This window comes from Cololabis saira, chromosome 15 (assembly GCF_033807715.1).
Source record: "Cololabis saira isolate AMF1-May2022 chromosome 15, fColSai1.1, whole genome shotgun sequence".
In the NCBI taxonomy this organism is placed as follows: Eukaryota; Metazoa; Chordata; class Actinopteri; order Beloniformes; family Belonidae; genus Cololabis; species Cololabis saira.
The window spans coordinates 25758666-25777266 of NC_084601.1; the positions used below are offsets into that span (position 1 = coordinate 25758666).

The following is an 18601-nucleotide window of genomic DNA, read 5'->3' on the forward strand; positions in this document are numbered from 1 at the left end:
TTTTGTCTTGTTTCATTTTTTTAATTTTCTTTTCTTTTTTAGCATAAGAAAAAGAGAGAATCTGACCGTACTGCTTCCATTATCTATGCCATTTATGACAGTACTAGGATCATTTTGTTACCATGATATTTTTAATAAAAAATTGATCACAAAAAAATGAAAGTAAAAAATAAAAAAAGATATTGTTAAATAACACACAGCTATATTAAAAATGTAATTATATGTGCAAAGTTTAGCGCTCCGACCTTGTAGGCAGGCGCACACAGGACACCTCCCGTCAGGACCCAAACACTCCAGCCGGCGCTGTTAGCATTAGCATTAGCACCGTTCTGGAACTCACTCGTCGTAGTTTCACCAGGAAAACCCTGAAATGGCTCCATCGTCAGCGGTGGCGACGCTGTGTGAAAACCCCAACCAAGTCTTCTCAGACGTCGCTAAGCTTTTACTCACATATGCGGACAACATTCTGAGGTAAAGCTGTGAACTGAGAAGCGTCAAGTAGTGCCTGAAGATTTCTGTAGAATAAAACAAATCCTAATGATTAATAATAATAATAATAATACTTGCACTTGCAAAGGTAATGGACACATATATAGAAGCACAATAATCAAACAAAGAAGAATGTACACATGCATGAGATAAATTGACAACCTAAATTGGTTTTGTCGGATTCTTTAGCATCTTTTCACTTTCTGTTTTCAGAGCTATCATTATTATTATTATTATTATTATTATTATTATTATTATTGCTATTACTATTATTACAGATATTATTAGTATTATTATTATCATTATTATTATTATTATTATAATTATAATTATCATTATTATTATTATTATTGCTATTACTATTATTACAGTTATTACAGATATTATTATTATTATTAATATTATTATTATTATTATTATTATCATCATTATTATTACAATTATTACAGCTATTACTATTATTACTATTACTATTTTTACTATTATTATTATTTTGTGTAACCTCATGATACTTCATTTGTTGTTTTTATATATTCTATTATGATAAAAGGTGGGCAAGATAAGCTTTTTGCTTCAAGCCCCACCTTTTCGGTCAAAATAATCACAATGTTGACCAGGGAAAAATCTGTGGATGTTTGTTATCTTGTTTGTTGATTTTTATGCTTGTGATTGAACGAAATAAATACTAACTAACTAACTAACTAACTAACTTAATGATCAACGACGACACGCCAGAAAAGCTTAACAGGCTGCTGATAAATGCTGTTCATGGGAAAATGCTTTTACCCAGTGTTTGAAATTAATTAGTCATGAAAAAGTTTTTCTTTTTTATCCCACTTGGCCTTATATGTGAGAAGAGGTTTTTGTAAAGTCATATCTCAATTTTAAGATGGTTTACTACAGAAATCCTGTGAGTTCAACCCCAATTGAAAAGTAAATGTTACTATACCTGTATAATGTACATCAAAACAGAATTCAATGTTTTCCTAAATCAACCTTTTAAGAAAGAAAATTTATTCAGGGTTCCTACACATTTTTCAAGGTCAAATTCAAGCACTTTTCAAGCACTTTCAGGGGTCATTTTCCAAATCTTGAAGCACCTTATCGCTGCTGTAAAATATCTACAGGAATATATATACTCATAATTATTTTTTCCGCTTTTTATCACAATTATGTACATTGTATCGTGCTTTATTATTATTATTGTTATTATTATTATTATTATTATTATTATTATTATTAAGTGCCTTATTTTCGAAGTGAACATGCAGACATTCTGCTAACTCTCTGGATTGCAGGCACACCCTTATAGTTTAATGTCCCAACTTTATTCAGACGTTTTGCTGACGTCACATTTCAAGAAATTGGACTACTGTTTGTCATGAAATGGTAACATTTCTTACTTCAAAATTATATGTTCTTAGTGTTCGGTTGTCAATAAAATCAGAGGTGTATAATCCAGGTGCCATAAAGTAAAAATCGTGTCCAGCAGTTGTTCCAACCCTCTGAAGAAGCATGTGAAGACAATGCTACAGTAATTTCTGCTGTTTGCAACATGGGAATTGGTTGTTTTTTGCAGAGGTGTTTAATCCAGATGCTATAAAGTAAAAACCCTGCTGTGTTTCTGGATCAGCCTGTACATTTAGAACAGGTGTTTTCACTAAGGACCTACCATTTACCTGCTGAGGAGTTGGTTTTGTATTTGGTTGGAACAACTGCTGGACAGGATTTTTACTTTATGGCACCTGGATTATACACCTCTGAATAAAATACAGAGCTTTAAGAGGAGCAAATAATTGCATTTTATGCAGCATCCCATTTTTTTCCTCAAATGATGATTGTATATCATCCCCAATAGGTACCCAGGTGAGGACAAATACAGATCTATCCGCATTGGGAATCCCACGTTCTCTACCAAGCTGCTGCCCATCAAAGGTGCTGTGGAGTGTCTCTTTGAGATGGGGTTTGTAGAGGTAAGTGCTAGTTGATTAAAACTACTACTCCAATTATTTGTCACTCATTCAGATGAAGTCTTTTTATGGCGCTTTTCCACTAGTACCTACTCAGCGCGACTCGACTCACCTTGCCCTCGTTTCTTTTCAATACCCAGAGCAGAAGTAGGAGGTTGGAGCGAAGCTGCTGTGACGTATTTGATTGTGTTATCTAAACGAAAAGACAACACTAAAGATGTAAAATCTGGAGGAGATGATATATGTGCTGCTGGGTCTGTGGCTTGTGTTCGATATCAAGTAAAAAAATGAGAATGAGAGAAGCTTCAAGCGGCAACGCTTTTTTTTTTCTTTAGTTTGTGTCGGCGCTGCTGAAAAGTCAGCTGGGAGCCGCGAGCAGCTATGAAATGACAGAGCTCCTGGTGGATCTGGTCGTTCCTTATCGCCCGTCTAGATCCCTTTTTAATTCTCTCCTCAGCCACCAGGTTTATGAACATCTGACCCTCAGAGTTGGATCATGAAACAGACTTTTGCGCTGCCATTGCTGGTCGAATAAAATGAACAAGAAGCCGTCAGGGTCGCTCTTTCGCTGATTTCCACATCCTGACTCAGACGTCTGACTCCAACCCCCCGACCAATCGGTGGCCTGTAGTGTGATGACGTAGATGCAGCCGACTCAGCCGCTTAGAACCTCGGCAGAGTAGATACAGAAAAGTATCTACTCAGCACGTTAGACCTCTAGTGGAAAAGAACCAAACTGAGGCGAGTCGAGTCGGGCTGAGTAGGTACTAGTGGAAAAGCGCCATTAGTCATCTGTCATTTACGAAACTGTGAGTAAACCACTTTACTTATTTTCAGGCAGAGACCCACCTAGTCTTCCCAAAATCTGCATCAGTGGAACAACTGAAGCTCATCAGGGAATCTATTGCAGCAGAGCGAGACCAGAGGCTGCATGGAGGACTTCCTGTCCAACCCGCTGTCCAGCCTGCTGCTGCTGCTGCTGCTGCAGCGTCGGTGCCAGAGAGCTCTCCTGTTGCCTCTGCCCAGCCAGCGGTCTCGTCTGCACAACAGCCATCTTCCCTGGTAAACATGTTCTCTGTGATCCGTTGAATAGTAAAGACTTTATAACTTGTTTCTCAAGACAGTTTTTTTTTCTCGTTCTCCATTTCAGTCTTGTCATTCAGTTGCTTTTAGTGTCAGTAAGTCAGCAAATCAAGAAAGTGATATTGGACCGTGTGGACCTTTCCAGAATGGAAGCTATTTTCTTTTAGCTGCTATCGTCCGCAGCTAAAAGTTCTTCTCTTCATATATATCTGGCTGATTGCCAGCTTAATGTCTAGTGCCATGAATATGCTGTAGCTTTATGAGGAAAAGTGTTGCAAGTTCAACTGAATGCTGTATGTGTTTCCTAAGTTGTTACACGGCCCTCAAACCAAGGAGAGGGACTTGTGATTAGATTCCTTTTTTCTTTACTACAAGTTGAGTTGAACCAAACTTGGAGGAAAAAAAAATTGGAAAAACACTGAACGGTGTTTTTTTTTCTGTGCAAGTTTGTTGAAACTGTGTTTTTTTTCCATCTGGATTATATTGAAGTTTGTCTTTTTTGATTTTGAGTATAAATTTCTGTTCAGTGCTCGGGGTGGAAACCTGGTTATGCCTTTGTTGCTTTTTTTTTGATAGAGGATGAACAAAAGTCTGTTAAAATATGTCAGGAGAGAGATCTGGTTGGCATCTGAATACTAAGCCAAACATTCACAAACTGGAAACTTCTTATTCTCCCAGTTTATATTTCAGTAGTAATGGTGTATTTTGTTTTTCATAGTTTTTTTTTTTAAATATATTCAGTGTTTTTAGTGTTTTTGATCTTCTCGGGTTGTATTTCTAGCTTCTAATCTGACTTTTCATGAAGATCAGATCAGATCATTTTTGTAGTGGTCCAAGCAGCTGTCTATGTGTTTATTTATTGATTTTGAATTTTTAAACCAAAAATTAGACACCAAACCTGGTATGTAAATCCAGGGCACTCCTAGAATTACCTTTGCAGGCCTTTAGGTGGTGCTCTAATACATAATACATTTTTGGTTTGTGCTATATCTTAAGAACTCAGTGGGCTAGAATCTTCTTTTTATGTAATCTGTGGCTTGATCAAGATCTTATATTTCCTCTGTTTTTCCGATTCCGTTGAGGCTCACAAATCCAACCAACCAGTTCCTGCAAATTTACACTATTAAAATTTGTGAAAGGATATTGCTTTTATGTTTTATACAACTGTAGCTGTAAGGCCTAAACCATAGCATTGAATTGCAGTGTAATTTCTAATGAACAACTGTTTTCCTTATGAAGTGACATCTCTTAAATTGTCAATATTTCTTTTGTCTGTCTGCAAGGAGAGCAGTATGAGCTTCTTCGTGACTCTTCAGTCAAACTTTCAACATGTCATGCAGTATGAAAGCCCTGAGCTGCAGGAGAAAGCTAGAAGCATTATCCCTCATCAGGAGCTGTCCTCTGCTGCTCAACACAAGCTGAAGAAGGTCAAGGAGGCCGACCCAGGTGGAGTTCAGTCACTTTCAGAGGAGTAATTGCACATGTCTAACCAGATGTATCCTGCATTCTCATTCAGACATTCAGCGGGTTAACTTTGTTATGATGTGTGTGTAGAATGTAAACTGGGAATAGAAGAGTTCCTGGTGCTGGAACTACTGCGGTGGTTCAAAAAGAACTTCTTCTCCTGGGTGGATTGTTCACCGTGCAGCCAGTGTGGAGGTGGGACCAAGAACACTGGCTCCCTCGGTCCCAGTGCTGATGACCTGCGCTGGGGAGCTCAGCGAGTGGAGAACCACTTCTGTGAAAGCTGCCGGCTCTCCACCAGATTCCCCAGGTAGGTGTGTGGAAGACGATAGAGGGAATGCACATGATGTCACTGATGCCACTTCACAGCAGGTTACGCCCACTGAGTGGCAGAAAGACTGAGTGGCAGAAAGACTGAGTGGCAGCGTAGACTTTCAGTTTGAGCAACTGGAAAACATCTAAAATGGGAAAGAGCTGTTGTGCGATCGACTGTAGTTATAATTGCATAAATTGTTTATATTTATTTGCTTTACATACTATGCCATTTGCATAAAATGCTAAAACCAAGTTCTCATAAATGGGAAAAAATAAAACCGGTTTCATACGTCTCTGTTTGCTGCCCTGGATCTGTTTGGTAATTCTGCCACACAATGTTTCTGAAAGCAGTTCTATCAGCACTCTGGGAGGTGATTGGTCCTTACAGCATCATTGGCTGCCAATACTTGCTGTTGAATCTCAATTTAATACCAGTATTAATATGTTGCATAACTACAGTCATATAATTCAGGCAACAGCTCAAAAAACATTTTTGATAACACTAACCGGATCGGATCGAATCAAATCTTGATAATCGATTCTGAATCTTAAGAATCGGAATCGATTCTTGACATTTGAATCGATCCCCAACCCTAACTGAAACACAGCTGAATGGTTTGTGATTCCGTTCATGAGTTTGTTTCTGGCTTTCACCAGTGCTGTCGCTTTGACAAACACCAGAATCCTCTTAAAAATCTTGACATTATAGAAGATTGCTTGCTGAATGTTCATGATGAATGCAGATTTATCTGGATACAGCCTTGCTGCAGTAGCGAAAAACTACTGTTGCTTACAACCACTATGAGTGGCTTGTATGTAATACTGGTGTATGTAGCCCACACCAGGGGTTACCAGTGACTTAATCGCCTTTAAACAGTTAATTTGTGATCATCTATAGAACAACACTGCCATCTACTGGCTACCAAACATTCAGGCGACCAGTGGTGGGATTACTCAGGGTTCTGAGTGTCTCCCTTGTTGTGAGAGAAGTACATCATAAAACCACAAGTAGTTTGCCATTGTTCATCAAATAAACCTCATTTGAAACTGCATACTTAGTGTTTGGCAGCTACAAACTAATAATAAACAGTCGTGAAATTGACTGTTCGTACATCCAATTTGAGGGGTGGAATAACAAAAATTAGAAACTGCTACAGATACTCCTTGCAGAGGGCAAAAAAGCTGTTACAAGGAGGTGGTTAAAACCTGAAACCCCACTATAGATGAATGGATAGGAATAATATATGAAATATATGGAATGGAAAAGTTGTCATTCTCTCTAACAATGGAGAAGGAAAAATGTTACCAGATGTGGTCTAAGTGGACTGAGCACATAAAACCTATTAGGTCTGACTTTTGCTAACTTGACAAAAATAAGGAGCGGGATCAAAATGTGTTTTGTAATATGATATATTGATATAATCTAAGGCACGATCTTTACTCATTCTGCTTTGTGTGTAGTTTTCTGTATGTAATATTTAAGATGAGAAGCTTTCCATGTTCCATGTAAATATTTTACAAAGAAAATAAGTAGTTAAACTTTGTCGTGTTTTCTCTACAGTATAGAAAGATTTTTTTAAATAGATGTGTGTATGTCATGAGAATGTTTTCTGTTTTGTTCTATTCATTGTTCACAAATGTTAAAACTGTACTTATACTTTCTACATGCTTGAGCTGATTTCTCTTTACCGTCAACATTAGGTACAACAATCCTGAGAAGCTGCTGGAAACCAGAAGGGGGCGCTGTGGAGAGTGGGCCAACTGCTTTACTCTGTGCTGCAGAGCTCTGGGTCTGGAGGCCAGATACATCTGGGACAGCACAGGTGTGTCCACCAACAGCCAAACTCCTCCTTCATATGTTTCTTTGTTTGTTCACCGTGTTTGGTTTCTTATGGCGCTTTTCCACTAGTACCTACTCAGCCCGACTCGACTCGACTCGCCCTCGTTTCTTTTCAATACCCAGATCAGAAGTAGGAGGTTGGAGTGAAGCTGCTGTGACGTATTTGATTGTGTGATCTAAACGAGAAGACAACAACACTAAAGATGTAGAACCTGGAGGAGATTATATACAGGACTGTCTCAGAAAATTAGAATATTGTGATAAAGTCCTTTATTTTCTGTAATGCAATTTAAAAAAAAACAAAAATGTCATACATTCTGGATTCATTACAAATCAACTGAAATATTGCAAGCCTTTTATTATTTTAATATTGCTGATTATGGCTTACAGTTTAAGATTAAGATTCCCAGAATATTCAAATTTTTTGAGATAGGATATTTGAGTTTTCTTAAGCTGTAAGCCATGATCAGCAATATTAAAATAATAAAAGACTTGCAATATTTCAGTTGATTTGTAATGAATCCAGAATGTATGACATTTTTGCATTACAGAAAATAAAGGACTTTATCACAATATTCAAATTATCTGAGACAGTCCTGTATGTGCTGCTGGGTCTGTGGCTTGTGTTCGATATCAAGTTAAAAAATGAGAGTGAGAGAAGCTTCAAGCAGCAATGCTTTTTTTTTTTTTTTTTAGTTTGTGTTGGCGCTGCTGAAAAGTCAGCTGGGAGCCGTGAGCAGCTATGAAGAGACAGAGCTCCTGGTAAACAGACTTTTGAGCTGCCATTGCTGATCGAATAAAAAGAACAAGAAGCCGCCATCAGAGTCGCTCTTTCACTGATTTCCACCTCCTGATTGAGACGAATCGAGTCGGGCTGAGTAGGTGCTAGTGGTAAGCACCATTTGTCTGTGATCAGAACAATTTATTGTATGACAGAGTGAAAATCTGTCCTGTTATGTGTTGTTTCAGACCATGTGTGGACAGAGATTTACTCTGTATCTCAGCGCCGCTGGCTGCACTGTGACGCATGCGAGAATATCTGCGATAAACCACTGTTGTATGAGGTTGGCTGGGGAAAGAAACTAGCCTACATTCTGGCTTTCTCTAAGGACCAGGTCAGAGAAATGGGCTGACACCAGTGTTGTTAATGTTTCCGTTGCTGCTGTGACTTGTGATTGTTAGCATGACTGTCACTACACTTTTACTCTCATTTTGCAGGGTCACACTCAAGCTGCTATCAAATGAACAAATATGTTTCCATATATTAGTGGACATTTGATTTGATTTTTATTTTGTACATGTAAAAGACAACAATTAAAAGAGAATATAAGAAAACAAAACAAAACAAAGCAAAAAAACAAAGAATTTCATACTTAAACACTTAATATATAACATATAATATATAATATATAACATGTGTAAAAGGGAGTAGGAAGAAGTGTAAACCTATTTAATCCTACCGCCATTCACTAATCATTTATTAACATGTATTTATAATAACTAACTATACTATAATTATACTCACACACTGTACTCACACACTTACCTATTCATACATACACATAGTTGAGTATTTCTATATATTTGTACACACATGCCCATATAAATAATTATATAAATATACTTATTTACACCATACTATCTCTATATTAACTCCATCTGATCTATATCTACTTACACATATACACATACATATTCACACACATATATACAGATATATACATTTTCCTTGTTCATGAATAGAAAATCTTAATTTAAAATTATTTCTTTTAAAGATAGATTCAGTTCAATTCAAAATAAACTTCATGTGACAGAAAACAAGTTTAGTATCATCCAATAAAAGACAATATTGTTTAATGATATTTCAATTTCAATTCAACATAAACATAATGTGACAGAAAACAAGATTAGTACCATCCAATCAAAGACAATCTTGTTTAATATTTCATTTTCTAAAGAATTCCTGTTCCTGATAAAAGTATCTTCCCTGCAGTGCAGTGCCGTGTCCGAGCCATCACAAGGTTATTTTGGAGAGGGAAAAAAGTGTTCAAACCGTTTGAGTCATTCCTCACGGTGAACTTTATCAGAAAGGAAGGTTTTTAGTCCAATCTTAAAGGTAGAAAGGAGAGAGCAGCAGCATGAAAATGTTGGAGGACAGTGTCAGTGTGTGTGTGTGTGTGTTTGAGTGCAGTGATGACATCAGTATTTCGTGCAAGTGTTTTTTAATACAGCAGTCTACACCTGAAGTGGATCAAAACATTTCATCAAACGTGTCCTGAGACAAGGACAGGTTCTTGCACAATATGTTAGTGTATTTTTGATTCACTTCAAAGGTTGAATACTGTAGTATTGTTATATTTGTCTGTATATGACTAATAATGATAATACTATGTGTCAGTGGGCATCTTTTTTAAGTGTGTGGTCTGAACAAAGTTCAATGCATAGACAGACATGACATGTCCATGTTGTTTATACAACCAAGTTTAATGATATGTTTTCCAGTTTGGGCAAAATCTGTGCCAGTTTAATAAGATCACAATGCAGCTCTTAAAGTACAGCAGCTGCACATCTTCATGAACACACCTGAATCATTTGGGTGTGGGCTAATATTGACTACGTTTACATGAAGTCAAAATTCGGGTAAAGGTCAATATTTCGGTTACTGAAACATTCAAAATAATCTGTTTCCGTGCGTGAGCAAACAGGGTTATCCCTGTATACATGGTAATTGTAATCATTTGGGATATCTGGATCAAACCAGCGACGCACGGAGAACGTCATGACGCAATTCCCGTCATTTCCGCTTCTTCTTATTGTATCCAAATCCAAAACAACAACAATAACAGCAGCACGGCAGATAATCGGACCCGCTGGTACCGTTTTGTTTCTTGGCCCTGTAGTTCGCCTTTTTCAGCGTCTTCCAGCGGTGCTTGATCTGGTCTGGCGTTCGTACAAATATTTTCGCTCACCTATTTGTAAATCAGGCTATCCCGGTACTTTCTACCGTCTACAAATGCCAAAATGTTCATATCTTTCATTACATTTATGAAGTTATTAGTCTCCTCCTGGTGTTGAGTTTCGCCATGTTTATAAGAACTTCCTGGACTCAAAAGACCAAGATTCCTTGCGAAAAGAACATGTGCAGAAAACAAATTCCTGTTCCTTTTGATGGGGAAATCCCGTTAGACCAAATATTCCGGTTATAAAAGGAGTAACCCAGGGGTCATTTTCGGGTTTTTAAAAACCGGAATATGAGCAAATTCGGGTTATTCAAAGGGGTTATTGGTGTTTACATGGCCGTGTGCAACCGGGTTATTGCTAATATTCCGGTTAGAAAAGCGTTATTGACCTCATGGAAACGTAGTCACTGTTTTGGTTTTGTGTTATTGTAATTGGACATTTCAAGCACACACATCCTGTTCACCTCTACCTCAAGGGGAGGTTTCTAGTTGTTAAGAATACATTGTCAGGTTACGGTTAAAACAAGTAAATTATACCTCCAGTTCTGACGGTCACAGTGAGGGCATGGAACTGCATTTAGCCAGGAAGAGTTCTCTCAAATACAGAAAGATGTTCAGTTTGTGTGTTTGTGCTGCAGGTGGTTGATGTGACGTGGCGATATTCCTGTAAACACCCAGAGGTTTTGTCCAGAAGAACAAGAGTTCAGGAGAGCTGGCTGCTGCACACCATTAATGGGCTCAACACCTCCGTACGTTTGAACTCGTGCCATCCAGCATGTTTGTTTCATTGCTGCTGCAGCTGTGTTGTAAAACCCTTTTTTCTTCTGCATCTGCACTTAAGAGGCAGCAGTCTCTGAGTCCAGACAGGAAGAAGGACCTGACGGAAAGGCTGCTTGTTGAGCTGGTGGAGTTTATTTCTCCGAAGCAACCAAAACCAGGAGAGCTGGGGGGGCGCAACTCCGGCTCTCTGGCCTGGCGGATGGCAAGAGGGGAAACCGGAGCAACTGATGCAGAGAGCGACACACAGGTACAATCCCTTACATATGGGCTGACAGGTATCTGATTAACTAGAGATATCAATAAACTAGGGCTGTCAGTTTAGCATGTTAATTAGATTAATTCATTACACTGCTAATTAACGCATTATGAAAATTAACAGAATTAATTATGAGTGGCAAAACGTGTGAGCATTTGAAATTTGGCCCATTGAGGGACCCGTAGGCCACTTGGCAGTGGCAGGTCACTTCCCACCTGCTGCTAGTCAAACAAACAAAGCAGGGTGACAACAGACATGGACGCGACTCAGGGGAGCGAGGCCAGCAAATCTTTGCTAGGGCCTTTGAACGGCAAGTTTATGTATAAAAAGAAAGAAGAGAGGACTATAAAATGGGAACACGGTTATTTGTACATTTTGTAAAAAACAATTTTCCTATCACCGGAGCTACTGAATTATCATTTAAACGCTAAACATGTCTGGACAAGTTCCACTGTAAACGTTACAGGTACTAGTGCTAGCGTGAGCTCACTTTGCCAACCCACGCTTGCAGAATCTGGGAAACGAATGAGCAAAGCCACGACAGAAAAACTGACAAACTCAATCGCAAAGTGGGTTGCTGCTGATTGCAGGTCAATTTCAGTCGTGGAAGATGATCAAGGAGGAATGGTGTCATCATGACCAAACCGTATTAAAACCACTCCCCCAGGCCAACGTGCACAGATGCACGACCAACTGAACAGGAAGATATTTTTTCTTTTGAATTTCATTTATGAAACACACTTCACCAATAAAAATGTGGATTTCAAATCTTCTCTTCTTAGTGTATTCAATTGATTAGTCATTCACTGCAATTTTGTAATGTCCTAGAATTCTAATTCTTTATTTGGGGACCTTTAGCAGATATGAGATTAAAATGTGATTAATTAGATTAATTCATTACAAATCCTATAATTAATTAGATCAATTTTTTAATCACCTGACAGCACTACATTAAACCTTTTACCATTATCAACATTGCTGTGCTATAAAAATAGAGAAACTGCTGTATTTGAGTAGGGGAAACGCCATGGAAGCACTCTCAGCTTGTCGATGAGACTCAGAGTTGTCGATGGAAATGCCCTTTGGTTGGTAAGAGATGTAACAGAATTTTACCAATTAAAGAAACAAAAAAGAGACCTTTCTTTTTTCATAACAATTGACTGCTTTGATGAGTTTAGACTTAAGTGTTTGGGTGGCTATTTGGGGCTGGAAGTTAATGGCATTCTAGGTTATGTACCCACAAATAATAATAAAAATGAGTTAAACAAACCAAAGAAAGGACAAGACCAGATGGAGAAAAACATAGTGGACCGCTGCTCGTGTTTTAGGTGAAGAAATAAGGAAATTACTGTTGAATACACCAGTCCTATTTACTGCTTTTTATGCATGTTTTAGATAATCAAAATGTTCAACTGTTGAATAAATGTCATGTCTGGGATTTAACAAAAATCTGTACTTTGAATTTCTGAGCTTTAGATAAAATTACTGTGATCACTGTCTGTTAAAATGTTCAGTCTGATTGCGTGTCTGTGGCTGCTCTGACGTTGTCCATGTTTGTACCAGCAAATACTGGACGTTAAAGTTGAGAAATGTTCTTAACTGTGTGATAGCTTTTATGGCGCACAATCCCAGTTAAGTCAAAGCCATAATAGGATTAAAATAGTTTCTCGATGCATGCATTTAACATGTTTGTTTTTTTTTTTTTTTACATCTTTTCTTCAGGCCACAGCCTTTGTGTTTACTCCCACTGAGAAAGAAAAGAATGACGGGTCACTCCATGTGCGCTACATTTCCACCAAGGACCAGTACTGTCGAGTGTCCAGCGACTCTGAGGTGATGAAGGACTGGGATCGGTGTGTCTGGGAGAAACAGTCCGTCTTCAGAAAGGTGGAGACTGACTGGCAGATGGTGGGTTTTCAATTTCACATGAGTCTACCTGTAGTTTTCTGAGTTTTTTCCTTCTTTTTAGGTCTGTGTATAACTCTTTTAGCATTGTATACGAAATGCATATTTGACTAGAGTTCATTTATTAGCAAATATAGAGAAATTGAAAGTCCTCTGTCATTGTATTTGGGATCTTAAAGGTCAAAGAGCCTGTATTCATTTTCACTGCCATTAAAGCAGCAAAAGTGACTTCCAAGTTTTAGCTCCCTCTGTCCCCCATAAGCATGTACATGAAGTCATTTTCACAACATTAACTCCAGATTGGAGACTACGAGAACTGGATCATGCTTTGTAAAAGTAATCAAATATTCCTTTAAATGACACTGCAAATCAGTGACCAATGTAGTTACTACAGACACATATTATCAATATTATACATTACCATATTTTCATGGTAACAACAACTTGGTCCATATCAACTTGGTTAAAATATCTTTGATAATTTCAGATCCTCAAATCGGGATGGTGTAGCTTTCCTACTTAATTTAATAAACTCAAACATAATAAACTTGGGGCACCACCTTCGATTACAAAGGAAAAATAAATTGTATTTATCAATCTCTCATCTGAAAGTAGGTTCTAATCTGGATTGGTCTGGGTACATTGAATAAACAACACAACGGAGCAATTGAAGGAAAAATGTATTACAAGTTTAAATAAACAAACAGATAAATGTTTGGTTATCTATATGCATACATATGGAGAACACAACTTAATAAGGTGGTTATAGGATCTTTAGACAAACATTACAGTAGAAAAGAAAGGAAATCAAAGATATGAGAGAGAGAAGTTTTCTTGACCAAAGATCTAAATCTCGAAATTGTATTTCAACATTATTCTTGACTTCTTGATTATTCTTTCGACTTTTTTCTCGACATTTTCCCTTTTTACTGGAAGTGCACAATAAAAAAAAAATCTTCCCCTCTCAAATATTTTTTCTCCTGCATGGCCCTAATACTCTTCCTTATGTTTGATAGGAGTACAAGAACTTAGAGGAAAATGATTCCTGGTCATTGGCCTACGCTGCCTCCATCTCAGGAAACTAGTACTAAGGCTATTTTTTCATACATTCCTAATCTGCTTTTCTGTCTCATTAGGTGTATATAGCACGGACAGAAGGCTCCTCTGTTGGGAGACTCAGCTGGAAGTTTGACTTGGCCCCTGCAGGAATGAAGATCAAGTCCGTCTCAATCATGACCAGTAGCCAGACGTTCCACTCTGGGAAAGTCTGTTGGCATGTGCAAGCAGGCGGGATTAGAGAAGAATTCTCTGGCGGTATAGTTTCTACAAACATCCTGCATGTTTTTATGTACCTTGGTTTCACCTGACGATGTCCTCTGTGCTTGTGACCCCTCAGATGGGAAGATGCAGGTGTTCTCCGGTCTGTCCGGCTCATCGGAGTTGATCGTTACAGCAGAACTCAGCGGGGGAGAAGGAGATAACTCATGGCAGCACACTCAGCTTTTTAGGCAAAGTTTGAAGGAACCAGAGGACTCTTCATTGGAAATCATCATCTCCCTACAAGATGCATAACAGTTATTTTTATGTTAAAAATTAGACCTAATTTTTCTTCACTGTTGATTCATCTGAGTTCAGAGACTACTATTTAGGTGACTATTTGGGGACTGAAATTGACACAGAGTATACTGACAAATCAGTGCAATATTTAAACGTATTTTAAGACATTTAAGACCCTTGTTTAAACGTTTAATTCATCTGGGGCAAATTAACACATTAGAAATAAGTATTTCCAGGATAATACATTTGGGCTCTTTAAATATTTCCTTCCACTCTGTGTATATATGTATTTTGTGATTCAATGAGACTACATTGCAATCTAAGGTTGATACTGTTGTCAGACTGCTCTAGATTTATAAACGTTAATGAATTATCATGCTTGTTAAGAACTATGGAGTTATTACGTGCTTATTGGCATGCTAAGTCACACGTTTGTAATTGTAAAACACATTTTTAGAAAACATGGAAAGTGGTGCAATAAAAATGTTTTCCAGTCTGGTTGTTTTATTTTAAAACTGTGTTTCATTGTGTTTTATTCCGGAAGAGTATTAGGGCCATGCAGGAGAAAAAATATTTGAGAGGGGAAGATTTTTTTTTTATTGTGCACTTCCAGAAAAAAGTCGAAATGTCCTGATTAATGTTGAAATACAGTTTCGAGAAAAAAGCCAAATGTCGAGAAAAAAGTCGAAATGTCCAGATTAATATTAAAATACAGTTTCGAGAAAAAAGTCAAATGTCGAGAAAAAAGTCGAAATGTCGAGATTAATGTTGAAATACAGTTTCGAGAAAAAAAGTCGAAATGTCCAGATTAATGTTGAAATACAGTTTCGAGAAAAAAGTCAAATGTCGAGAAAAAAGTCGAAATGTCGAGATTAATGTTGAAATACAGTTTCGAGAAAAAAGTCGAAATGTCGAGAATAATGTTGAAATACAATTTCGAGAAAAAAGCCGAAATGTCGAGAAAAAAGTCGAAATGTCGAGATTAATGTTGAAATGCAGTTTCGAGAAAAAAGTCGAAATGTCGCCTTTTTTCTCAAAATTTCAACTTTATTCACGAAATTTTGACTCTTCCCAACATTTCAACTTTTTTCTCGACAATTCGACATTTTTCTCGAAGTGCATAATAAAAAAAAAAGCTTCCTCCTCTCCAATATTATTTAAATTTTTCTCCTGTCTGGCCCTAATACTCTTCCATAATTTTATAGAGCTTGAACTACAGCTGGTTCGGAAGTCCCAGAAGTGTTGAGTGTATTTAAAAAAAGCTTGACAGGATTTTTGCCTCCATCTTGCGTTGAAGAAACGATCATCCCTCATGAAAAGTCGATTACTCCTATTGGCTGAAACGCTTTTGAAAAGCGGCTCTCTGATTGGTCGCTTCATCCACGGCAGCTCTCTGATTGGTCGCTTCCTCTACGAGACGATTCGCCGTCTATCTTGCAGATGGCGGAGCCGGACATGGAGCGCTGCGGTTAGCACATATTCCTCTTGATTTCCAAATGAAAAAAAACATTTAAGTAACTAATATCCAAAGCGTGGCCACTAAAAACTGATGTTTTATTATGTATCGTCCTCACACAAAACTATAAAGCGATTCAATGCGTTAGTTTTGTACAGTATTTATTTTCTCGGCCGGCAGCCCGGTTAGCATCTTTGTTGGAAGTTGAGGCCTCAGCTGCCGCTGCTAGATCTGAACAATAGCTGCAACACTCCGCTCTTATCTCCCCTTTTAACTCATTCCAAGGAGGCATTTTAGGAGCCAACGAAAGAAACGAGTATGGGAGATAAACCGTTTTCAGTTCTGTTCCGCTAGTGGGTCATTTGTGATGTGGATGGACTTTTAATTTCACTAAAACTCATACGGGATTTGCGAGCTGCATCATAAACACATTAAGGACCACAAAGGAAGATGTCCAACGGAGCTGCGGGGAGCGGAGCAGTGGGCTGGATGGTGAGTGGCTTTAGTAAACAACTCACTTGGGTTTTAAAAGGTGTTGTGATGCTGGCATGTCCTGCCTGGAGCCAGACACCCTCTTACTGTGTTCCTACGGGGGCTGGGAATCCTGGAGAGTGCTTGAATGTTGGGTTTTCAAGGCCTGGAAAGTGCTTGGATTTTAAGTTTTAAAGTGCCAAGTTTGTTAAACACACAAGGAATTTGTTGTGGTGACTGGTGCAATAAAATACAAGAGCAAATATATATGTATTATTTATTTATATGTGTGTGTGTATGTATGTATGTATATATATATATATGTGTGTGTGTGTATATATATATATATATATATATATATATATATATATATATATATATGAGATGATACAATGTACATAATTCAGGGTTCTTACGGGTGCTTGAAGATCTTTAAAGTGCTTGAAATTATAACTGTCTTTCACAAAATTGGGATCAGACTGTATAGTTTAGTTATTACAAGGAGAAATAAAATCAGTCAGATGAAACAACTAGATGTTTAGAGAAATCAGAAAAAGGTTTATTGCCAATTTTGTTAAACACACAAGGAATGTGTTGTGGTGACTGGTGCAATACAAGAGCAAATGTATTTGTGTGTGTGTGTGTGTGTGTGTGTGTGTGTATATAATATGAATGATACAATGTACATAATTCAGGGTTCCTAAGGGTGCTTGAAATCCTTGAAAGTGCTTGAATTTCAATGTTGCGTTTCCAAGGCCTGAAAAGTGCTTGAATTTTAGTTTTAAGTGCTTGAAAGTGCTTGAAATAATAACTGTCTTTCACAAAATTGGGATCAGACTGTACAGTTTAGTTATTACAAGGAGAATTAAAATCAGTAAGATGAAACATAACTAGATGTTTACAGCATGATACAATGTACATCATTCAGGGTTCCTACGGGTGCTTGAAATCCTTGAAAGTGCTTGAATTTTAGTTTTAAGTGCTTGAAAGTGCTTGAAATTATAACTGTCTTTCACAAAATTGGGATCAGATTATATAGTTTAGTTATTACAAGGCAAGGCAAGGCAAGTTTATTTATATAGCACAATTCAACACAAGGTAATTCAAAGTGCTTTACATCAACATTAAAAGCGGCGAGACACAAACAGTAAATAACACAGTGGGCTGGATGGTGAGTGGCGTTAGGAAACAACTCACTTGGGTTTTAAAAGGTGTTGTGATGCTGGCATGTCCTGCCTGGAGCCAGACACCCTCTTACTGTGTTCCTACGGGGGCTGGAGATCCTGGAAAGTGCTTGAATATTGGGTTTTCAAGGCCTGAAAAGTGCTTGAATTTTAGTTTTTAAATCCTTGAAGTGCTTGAAATGATAACTGTCTTTCACAAAATTGAGATCAGACTGTATATTTTAGTTATTACAAGGAGAAATAAAATCAGTAAGATGAAACAACTAGATGTTTACAGCATGATACAATGTACATCATTCATGTACATCATTCAGGGTTCCTACGGGTGCTTGAAATCCTTGAAAGTGCTTGAATTTGAGTTTTAAGTGTTTGAAAGTGCTTGAAATTATAACTGTCTTTCACAAAATTGGGATCAGATTGTATAGTTTAGTTATTACAAGGCAAGACAAGTTTATTTATATAGCACCATTCAACACAAGGTAATTCAAAGTGCTTTACATCAACACTCAACATTAAAAGCGGGCGAGACACAAACAGTAATCCATCCATCCATCATCTATACCCGCTTTATCCTTTGCAGGGTCACAGGGGTCTGCTGGAGCCTATCCCAGCTATTTTCAGGCGAGAGGCAGGGGTTACACCAATTAACCACCAATTAACCTAGCATGCATGTTTTTGGACTGTGGGAGCAAACCGGAGTACCCGGAGGAAATCCACGCAAGCACGGGGAGAACATGCAAACTCCACACAGAAAGAGCCTGCTGGGCCTGGGAGTCGAACCGGGAACCTTCTTGCTGTGAAGCAACAGCGCTAACCACTAAGCCACCGTGCTGCCTAATTACAAACAGTGATTAACACATAAAATTAATAA

The 18601-nt window shown here is 37.9% G+C and overlaps 2 protein-coding genes across 2 annotated transcripts in view; both read left to right on the forward strand.

Moving 5' to 3' along the window:
- The first annotated feature begins 293 nt into the window (after positions 1-293).
- On the forward strand, positions 294-15134 carry ngly1 (N-glycanase 1). The gene is made up of 12 exons (XM_061742087.1): positions 294-471; positions 2348-2462; positions 3297-3521; positions 4826-4988; positions 5097-5316; positions 7023-7144; positions 8131-8276; positions 10760-10870; positions 10963-11148; positions 12880-13065; positions 14199-14376; positions 14459-15134. The coding sequence occupies exons 1-12, from the start codon at positions 371-373 to the stop codon at positions 14632-14634; spliced, it is 1929 nt and encodes a 642-aa protein (XP_061598071.1). The 5' UTR covers positions 294-370; the 3' UTR covers positions 14635-15134.
- A 916-nt stretch (positions 15135-16050) lies between these two features.
- The window catches only part of top2b (DNA topoisomerase II beta), a 43124-nt gene continuing 40573 nt past the window's right edge, over positions 16051-18601 (forward strand). The window contains exon 1 of the mRNA XM_061741175.1: positions 16051-16567. Coding sequence (XP_061597159.1) covers positions 16526-16567 — 42 coding nt within the window. The 5' untranslated portion in view covers positions 16051-16525. The remainder of the gene's footprint in view (positions 16568-18601) is intronic.